At 34.7% G+C, this 9772-nt stretch overlaps 1 protein-coding gene across 1 annotated transcript; it reads left to right on the forward strand.

Annotated features, from left to right (window-relative positions):
* The first annotated feature begins 645 nt into the window (after positions 1-645).
* LOC124508124 (olfactory receptor 4F3/4F16/4F29) lies at positions 646-1584 on the forward strand. Its single transcript, XM_047074542.1, has one exon. It carries the CDS (start codon positions 646-648, stop codon positions 1582-1584), a length of 939 nt encoding a protein of 312 aa, XP_046930498.1.
* The last annotated feature ends 8188 nt before the right edge of the window (positions 1585-9772 follow it).

Here is a 9772-nt window from a genome sequence, read left to right on the forward strand (position 1 = left end):
GGGACTTGAACTCACGAACCATGAGATCATGACTGGAGCTGAAGTTGGATGCTCAAAGGACTGAGCCACTCAGGCGCCCTCAGAAGTGATTTATTTTATTTTATTTTATTTATTTTTTTTTTCAACGTTTATTTATTTTTGGGACAGAGAGAGACAGAGCATGAACGGGGGAGGGGCAGAGAGAGAGGGAGACACAGAATCGGAAACAGGCTCCAGGCTCTGAGCTATCAGCCCAGAGCCCGACGCGGGGCTCGAACTCACGGACCGCGAGATCGTGACCTGGCTGAAGTCGGACGCTTAACCGACTGCGCCACCCAGGCGCCCCTCAAAAGTGATTTAAACAGACGATGAATGTCATGGGTACTCATCTGTCCATGTTCATGGCTAATCTGTTCATTTGAGAACAGAACGTTGCAGTAAGAGTATTGGTGATAGTTTAAAATTATGTCTTAACTCACACATGTGATGGTAGTGTGTTGATTTTTGTTTTTTTTTTTTAATATTTGAGGAAGTAGATAACTATATCCTTTTCATTCATAAGAATATTGAAACATTAGTAATTCTATGACCTATTATCTCCATAATAACATTTTCCTCCTCATTTTCTTAGTTCTTATTTCATTGGCAGCCCAGTTGGCTGGATCAATGGATGGAGGGAATCACTCGGTTGTGTCTGAGTTTGTGTTTCTGGGACTCACTCATTCATGGGAGATCCAGCTTCTCCTCCTGGTGTTCTCCTCTGTGCTCTATGTGGCAAGCATGACCGGGAACATCCTCATTGTGTTCTCTGTGACCGTTGATCCTCACTTGCATTCCCCCATGTACTTCCTACTGGCCAATCTCTCTTTCATTGACTTGGGAGCCTGCTCTGCCACCTCACCCAAGATGATTTGTGACCTTTTCAGAAAGCACAAAGTCATCTCTTTTGGAGGCTGCATCGCCCAGATCTTCTTCATCCACGTCATTGGTGGTGTGGAGATGGTGCTGCTCATCGCCATGGCCTTTGACAGATATGTTGCCATCTGCAAGCCTCTCCACTACTTGACCATCATGAGCCCACGAATGTGCATTTTGTTTCTGGCTGCTGCCTGGGCCCTTGGTGTCAGTCACTCACTGTTCCAACTAGCATTCATTGTTAATTTACCCTTCTGTGGTCCTAATGTATTGGACAGCTTTTACTGTGACCTTCCTCGGCTCCTCAGACTGGCCTGTACAGATACCTACAGATTGCAGTTCATGGTCACTGTTAACAGTGGGTTTATCTGTGTGGGTTCCTTCTTCATACTCCTCATCTCCTATGTCATCATCCTTTTTTCTGTTTGGAAACATTCCTCAGGTGGCTCATCCAAAGCCGTTTCCACCCTGTCAGCTCACATCACTGTGGTCCTTTTGTTTTTCGGTCCAACCATGTTTGTCTATACATGGCCACATCCCAATTCCCAAATGGACAAATTTCTTGCCATTTTTGATGCAGTCATCACTCCTTTTCTGAATCCAGTCATCTACACGTTTAGGAATAAAGAGATGAAGGCAGCAATCAAGAGAGTATGCAGACAGCTAGTGATTTACAGGAAGATCTCATAAGTGATATATGACTTCTCACTAATCATGGGATAGCCTTTTGTTTCTATCTTTGATATTTTGGATTCAGAAAACTTGGGACATCTAATATTGATATGAGTGTTATCACAGCTGTGACATAATTCTTACATGATGAATCTATTTAATCCTTATGAAGAGTGAGCCATGGAAACAGTATATCTCGCTATCTATGGAAGTCCCATTTAATTTATCTCAGCAATGTTATATAGTTTCGGGTGAACAGGTCTTGCATATCTTTCTTGAGATTTGTTCCTAATTATTTTAATTTTTGGTGCTGTTTTAAATGGCATTTTTGTTTAGTTTATAATTGTTTATTGCTAATTATAGAAATAGAATAGATATTTTGTTTATTGAAATTGTATTTTGAAAACTTGCAAAATCGTTCCCTTCCTCTTGGTTTTTTACAGAATAAGTAGGATCTTCCTCATAGATGGTCATTTTTTCAGTGCATAAACACATTTTACTTCTTTTATTCTAGTATGGATAATTTTATTCATTTCTGTTTCCTTATTGTACTTGCCAGGTCAAATAGTGTAGTGCTGAATATACAAGTGGTTAGGGTGAACACCTTTGACTTGTTTTTATTCTTATAAGAAAAACTTTCATTTTTTTGTTAAGTATGATGCTAGGTATAGGTCTTTAATACAAGCTTTTTATCAGGCTGAGGAAATTCCTTTCTATTTAGTTTTTAAAATCAGCAGTGGATGTTGGGTTATGAAACAGTGCTTTATCTAGTTTAGTATCAGGATAATGGTGGCCTTTTAGAATATATTTCCTTGTTTTAAATTTACTGCAGAAGTTTTGTAGAAATGTTGTAGTTTCTTTCTTAAATGTTTGGTAAAATTTACCAGAGAAGTAATTTTAGCCTGCAGTTTTCTCTAGGAGAAAGTTTTCAACTATAAATTCAATTGTTGGTAGTCTGTGTCTTTAAAGAAATGTGCATATTAATCTATGTTGTCATCATTATTGGAAAAGCTGTTCCTAATATTCTCTCGTTATGGAATATCTGCAAGGGGCGCCTGGGTGGCTCAGTTGGTTGAGCATCAGATTCGTGATTTTGGCTCAGATCGTGATCTCATGGTCATGGGATCAAGTCCTGCATTGGGCTCTGTGCTGGGTGTGGAGCCTGCTTGGGATTCTCTGTCTCTCTCTCCCTCCCTCTCTCCCTTTTCCTCTGCCCCTCTCCCGAGCTTGCACATGCTCTTCTTTCTCTCAAAATAATAATAAGAAAAGAAATATATCTAAGACTTTCAATATATTCCTCTCTTTCATTGTTTATTGGTAGTTTGTACCTTTTAAAAAGATATTATCAGCATTCCAGAGATTTTTCAGCTTATTTTTATTAAGGTAAAATTAATATATAACATTATATATGTTTCTGGCGTACAGTGTTATAATTTGACATCGGTATACATGACAAAGTGATTACCACCAAAAGTCTAGTTATTGTTCATTAGTATACGATTGACCATTTCACCCCCCATCCCCCATATTCTTCCCCTTTGGTGAGCATCAATCTCCTTACTATATCTATGAGTTTGGGTTTGTATTGTTTTTGTTTGTTTGTTTTACTTTTTTGTTTGTGGATTCCACAGATCAGTAAAATCATACAATATTTGTCTCTGACTTATTTCACTTAGCATAATAGCCTTGAAGTCCATATATGTTGTTGTAAATGGCAAGATTTCATTTTTCTTTGTGGCTGAGTAGTTTTATCTTGTTTATATATACCACATCTTTTTCATCCATTGGATAAAGTATCCATGGATACTTAAGCTGCTTCCTTATATTGTCTATTGAAAATAGTGCTGCAGTGCACATAGTGGTACATATATCTTTTTGAATTAGTGTTTTAATATTCTTTGAATGAATTCCCAGAAGTGGTATAGCTGTATCATATGGTAGATGTAAATTTTTTGAGGAATCTCTACTATTTTCCATGGTGGACACACCAATTCACATTTCCACCAACATTGTATGAAATTTCCTTTTTATCTATGTTCTCTCCAACCCTTACTTCTTGTCTTTTGCTTATAGCCATTTTAACAAGCATGAAGTGATGTCTTATTGTGGTTTTGATTTGCACTTCTCTAATATTTAGTGATATACAAATATCTTTTCACGTGCCTTTTGGTAGTATGTATTTCTTGGAAAAGTGTCTACTTAGATCCTCTGTCCATTTAAAAAATCTGTTTGATTTATTGTTATTGAGTTGTGTGAATTCTGTACATATTTTGGATATTAACCTGTTACTAGATATGTGATTTGCAAATATATTCTCCACTTTATTAGGTTGTCTTTTCATTTTTATGATGGTTTCCTTTCCTATGTAGAAGCCTTTTAGTTTGATGTATGCCCATTTGTTTATTTTCGCTTTTGTTTCTCTTGCCTTTGGAGTCAGATTCATAAACATTGCTAAGACCAATGTCAAGACTGACTATATTTTCTTCTAGGAATTTTGTGGTTTCAGGTCTTATGTTCAAATCTTTAACCTATTTGGAGTTGATTTTTATGTATGGTGTAAGATAGTGGTTTACTTTAATTCTTTTGCATGTGGCTGTTCAATTTTCCTACCACCATTTATTGAAGAGACTGTCCTTTCTCCATTGTATGTTCTTGGCTCCTTTGTCACACATAAATTGTCCGTATATGTGTGGGTTTTTTTTTCCGGGTGCTCAATTCTGTTCCATTGATCTGTGTGTCTATTTTTATGCCAATACCATATTGTTTTGATTACTATTTTGTTTGATTGTTTTGTTTTTTGAGAGAGAGAGAGTGTGAGCAGGGGAGAGGAACAGAGGGAGAGAAAGAATCTTAAGCAGGCCCCACAATGTGGGACTTGATCCCATGACCCTGGGATCATGACCTGAGCCAAAATTAAGAGTTGGATGCTTGATCAACTGAGCCACTCATGAGCCCCTCTTTTTGATGTAATTGGAGTTGGGGTTTATTTCTTAGTTTTTCTTTCCGATATTTTGTTATTAGTGTATAGGGAACACCATAGATTTATATGTATTAATTTTGTATCCTCAAACTTTTCTGAATTTGTTTAACAGTTCCTCAAGGTTTTTGGTGGAAGCTTCAGGGTTGTTTTATATATAGTATTACATGATCTATAAATAGTAACAGTTTTATTTTTCCTTTCATAATTGAGTGGCCTTTTTTCTTTTTCTTGCATTGCTGTGGTTACAACTTTGAACACTTTGTTGAATAAAAGTGATGAGAGTGAAAAACTGAAAGTTTTTCAAAAGTGTGGTGTTAGCTGTGAGTTTGTCATGCATGGCGTTTATTTTGTTAAGGTGTGTTCCCTCTATACCCACTTTGTTGAGATTTTTATCAGAAATAAATGTCGAATTTTGTCATATGATTTTTTTCTGTATCTATTGAGATGATCTTATGATTTTTATACTTCATTTTGTTAACCTGTATCATATCGATTGATTTCTTTGGATGTTGTATCACCTTTATCTCTGGAATAATCCCCACTTGATCAATATGTATGATTCTTTTATATATTGTTGAAGTTAATTTGCTTATATTTTATTGAAGGTTTTCACAGCTACATTCATCAAGGATATCAGCGTGTAATTTTTTTTTTTTTTTATGTTGTCCTGGTGTAGTGTTGGTTCAGGGTAATGCTTGGGAAGCATTTCCTTCTCTTCAGTGTTTTGGAAGAGTTTGAGAAGGATAGGTATTAAATATGCTTTGAATGTTTGGTAGAATTAACCAGTGAAAATGTTTGGTCTTGGACTTCTGTTTATTGAGAAGTTTTTGATTACCAGCTCATCTTGTTACTAGAAGTTGGTCTACTCACATTTTCTATTTTTTTATGATTCAGTTTTAGAAGATTATGTGTTTATAGGAATTTATCCATTCTTCTAGGTTGTCTAATTTGTTGGTGTATACTTGTTTATAGTACTTTCTTATAATCATACTCTATGGTATCTGTTGCAACCTCTTTTATTTCCGATTTCATTTATTTGAGCACTCTATTTTTTATTGGTTAGTTTAGTTAAAGGAAAATTTTGTTTATCTTTTCAAAGAACAAGCTCTTAGTGTTATTGATCTTTTCTATTGTCATTTTAGTCTCTATTTCTGGTCTGCTCTTTATTATTTCTTTCCTTTGGGTTCTATTTTTTTTTCTGTTGTTTTCTGTTACCTATTTCATTAATTTCTGTTTGTATTGTTTATATTCTTCTTTATTTGTTTTTAATTTGCCTTTTCTACTTTCTAATTATTTATTTTAATTTTTTGTTTTAATCCCAATTAGCTGTTTTGTTAGTTTCAGATGTATGTTATTGTGATTCAACAGTTACATACATCACCTGGTGTTCATCATAAGTGCACTGTTTAATTGCCATTACCTATTTAACCATACCCCCAACCTCCTCCCCACTGGTAACCATTAGTTCTCTATAAATAAGAGTATATTTCTTGATTTCTCTCTCTCTTTTTTCCATATGCTCATTTGTTTTGCTTCTTAAATTCCACATATGAGTGAAATACGGTATTTGTCTTTTCTAATTTTTTTCACCTAGCATTCTACTCTCTAGCTCCGTCCATGTTGTTGCAAATGGCAAGATTTCATTCTCTTTTACGGATGAGTAATATTCCTATATATGTATATTACATCTTCTTTACCTGTTCATCAATCCATGGATACTTGGGCTGCTTCTATATCTTGGCTATTGTAAATAATGCTATTATAAACAGAGGGGTTCATGTATCACTTTCAATTAGTGTTTTTGTATTCGTTGGGGAAATACTCAGTAATGTGATTACTGGATGATAGGGTAGTTCTATTTTTAACTTTTTAAAAAAGTTTATTTATTTTGAGAGTGGGTGCACACACATTAGTGGGGGAGGGGCATAGAGGGAGAGAGAATCCCAAGCAGATTCTGTGCTCTCAGTGAAGAGCACAACACAGGGATCAATCTCATGAACTGGTAGATCATGACCTACAATGAAATCAAGAGTCGAGTGCTAAACCAACTGAGCCACTCACATGCCCCTATTTTTAACTTTTTGAGGAACCTCCATATTATTTTCCAGAGTGACTGTACCAGTTTGCATTCCAACCAATGATGCATGAGTATTCCTTTTTTTCCTCCAAATCCTTGCCAATACCTGTTATTTCTTGTATTGTTGATTTTAGCCATTTTGACAGATGTGAGGTGATACTGTAGTTTTGCATTTCCCTGATGATAAATGATGATGAGCATCTTTTCATGTGTCTGTTGGGCATCTCTGTGTATTCTTGGAGAGATGTCTGTTCATGTCTTCTGCCCACCTTTTAACTGAATTATTTGTTTTTTGGGTATTGAGTTTGATAAGTTCTTTATATATTTTGGATACTAACCCTTTATTGGATATGTCATTTACAAATATCTTCTCCCATTCCATAGGTTTCCTTTTAGTTTTTTCGATTCATTCATTGTGAAAAAGCTTTTTATTTTGAGGTAGTCCTAATAGTTTATTTTTGCTTTTGTTTCCTTTGCCTCAGGAGACATGTCCAGAAAGAAGTTGCTGTGGCTGATGTCAAAAAAGTTAATGGCTGCATTCTGTTCTAGAATTTGGTGGTTTCAGGTTTTACATTTAGGTCTTTCATCAATTTTGAATGTATTTTTGTGTCTGGTGTAAGAAAGTGGTCCAATTCCATTCTTTTGCAGGTAGCTGTTGAGTTTTAGCAACACTATTTGTTGAAGGGACTTTTTCCCATGGATATTCTTTCCTGCTTTGTTGAAGATTGATTATATAGTTGTGGGTTTCTTTCTGAGTTTTCTAGTCTGTTCTATTTATCTATATGTATATTTTTGTGCTAGTACCATAAGGTTTTGATTACTATAGCTTTGTAATATAATTTGAAGTCCAGAATTGTGATACCTCCAGCTTTGCTTTTCTTTTTCAATATTGCTTTGGCTATTCACGGTCTTTTGTGGTTCCATACAAATTTTAGAGTTGTTTCTTCTAGTTCTGTGAAGAAGGCTATTGGTATTTTGATAGGGTCTGCAGTAAATGTGTAGATTGTATTGGATAGTATAGAGATTTTAACAATATTTGTTTTTCCAGTCCATGAGCATGGGGTGCTTTTCCATTTCTTTGTGTCTTCTTCAATTTCTTTCATAAGTTTTGTACAATTTTCAGATTATAGGTCTGTCGCCCCTTTGGTTAGGTTTATTCCTAGGTATGTTAATGGTTTTTGGTGCAATTGTAAATGGAATTGATTCCTTAATTTCTCCTTCTCCTGCTTCATAATGGGTGTATAGAAATGCAACAGATTTCTGCACATTGATTTTTGTATCCTGAAACTTTACTGAATCCATCTGTCAGTTCTAGCAGCTTTTTGGTGGAATCTTTCAGGTTTTCTATATATAGTATACTGTCTTCTACAAATAGCGAAAGTTTTACTTCTTCCTTGCTGATTTGGATGCTTTTATTTCTTTTTGCTATCTTACTGCTATGGCTAAGACTTCCATTACTATGTTGCATAAAAGTGTTGAGTATGGGCATCCCTATTTGTTCCTGACTGTAGAGGAAGAGCTCTCAATTTTTTCCTATTTAGGATGGTATTACCTCTGAGTTTATGTATGGCCTTTATTCTGTTGAGGTATGTTTCCTCTAATCTATTTTGTTGAGGGATTTTTATCATGAATGGATTCTTTTTGCATCTATTGAAATGATCATAATGTTCTTCACTTTTATTAATGTGGTGTATCATGTTGATTAATTTACAGATATTGAACCACCCTTGCAACCCAGAAATAAATCCCTCTGGACTGTGGTGAATGATTTTTTAATGTGTTGTTGGATTCAATTTGCAAGTATTTTATTGAGAATTTTTGCATCTGTGTTCATCAGGGATATCTATAGGTCTCTTTTTGAGTGGTATCTTTATCTGGTTTTGGTATCAGGGTAATGCTGGCCTCATGGAATGAATTGGAAGTTTTCCTTCCTTTTCTATTTTTTGGAACAGTTTTAGAAGAATAGGTATGAACTCTTTAAATGTTGGGTGGAATACTCTGGTTTCTCTTCAGATTGTATAAATCTTTCGCCTTTTAAATGTTGGGTGGAATTTGCTTGTGAAGCCATTGGATCCTGGACTTTTGTTTGTTGGATTTTTTTTTTAATTATTCAATTTGTTTGCTGATCATTGATCTGCTCAAGTTTTCTATTTCTTCCTGTTTCAGTTTTGGTAGTTTATATGTTTTTTAGGAATTTATCCATTTCTTCTAGATTGTCCAGTTTTTGGCATATAATTTTTCATATTATCTTATAATTATTTGTATTTCTGTGGTGTTGGTTGTTATTTCTCCTCTCTCATTTTTGGTTTTATTTGAGTCCTTTTCTTTTTGATAAGTCTGGCTAGAGTTTTATCAATTATTTTGATTTATTTTTAAGGAACCAGTTCCAGGTTTTATTGATTTGTTGTGTTTTTGTTTGTTTGTTTGCTTGTTTCTATATCATTTATTTCTGCTCTAATCTTTACTATTTCCTTCCTTCTGCTGGTTTTAGGTTTTGTTGTTCTTTTTCTAGCTACTGTCTGTGCAAAATTAGGTTGTTTATTTGATATTTTTCTTGTTTCTTGAGATAGGTTTGTATTGCTATAAACTTCCCTCTGAGAATTGCTTTGCTGTATCCCAGAGGTTTTGAATTGTAGTGTTTTCATTTTAATTCTTTCCATGTGCTTTTTAATTTGTTTTTTGATTTCCTGGTTGACCCATTCATTGGGTTATTTAACTGCCATGTATTTGTGTTCTTTCTGGATATAGTTTTTGTGGTTGACTTCTAGTTTCATAGGGATGTAGTCAGAAAAGACACATGGTATGACTTTAGTCTTCTTGAATTTCTTGAGTTTGTTTTGTGACCTAATATATGATCTATTCTGGAGATAGTTCCGTGTGCAATTGAAAAGAATGTGTATTCTCTTTTAGGATGGAATATTCTGTGTATGTTTATTAAGTCTAATTGTTCCAGTGTGTCATTCACAGCCATTGTTTCCTTGTTCACAACTTGTTTAGATGATCTGTCCCTTATTGTATGTGGGGTGTTAAAGTCAGGACTATTATTGTATTATTATTATTTCCTTTACATTTGTTATAAACTATTTTATATATTTGGGTGCTTCCAACTTGGGTGCATAAATATTTATAATTGTTATACTTCTTGTTGG

This window comes from Lynx rufus, unplaced genomic scaffold (assembly GCF_022079265.1).
Source record: "Lynx rufus isolate CCGP_SWC_20201006 ecotype Redwood Valley unplaced genomic scaffold, mLynRuf1.p SCAF_13, whole genome shotgun sequence".
In the NCBI taxonomy this organism is placed as follows: Eukaryota; Metazoa; Chordata; class Mammalia; order Carnivora; family Felidae; genus Lynx; species Lynx rufus.

What these genes read in the sequence shown, in the direction of transcription:
- LOC124508124 (XM_047074542.1), top strand. Translation starts at nt 646, where the DNA reads ATGGATGGAGGGAATCACTCGGTTGTGTCTGAGTTTGTGTTTCTGGGA.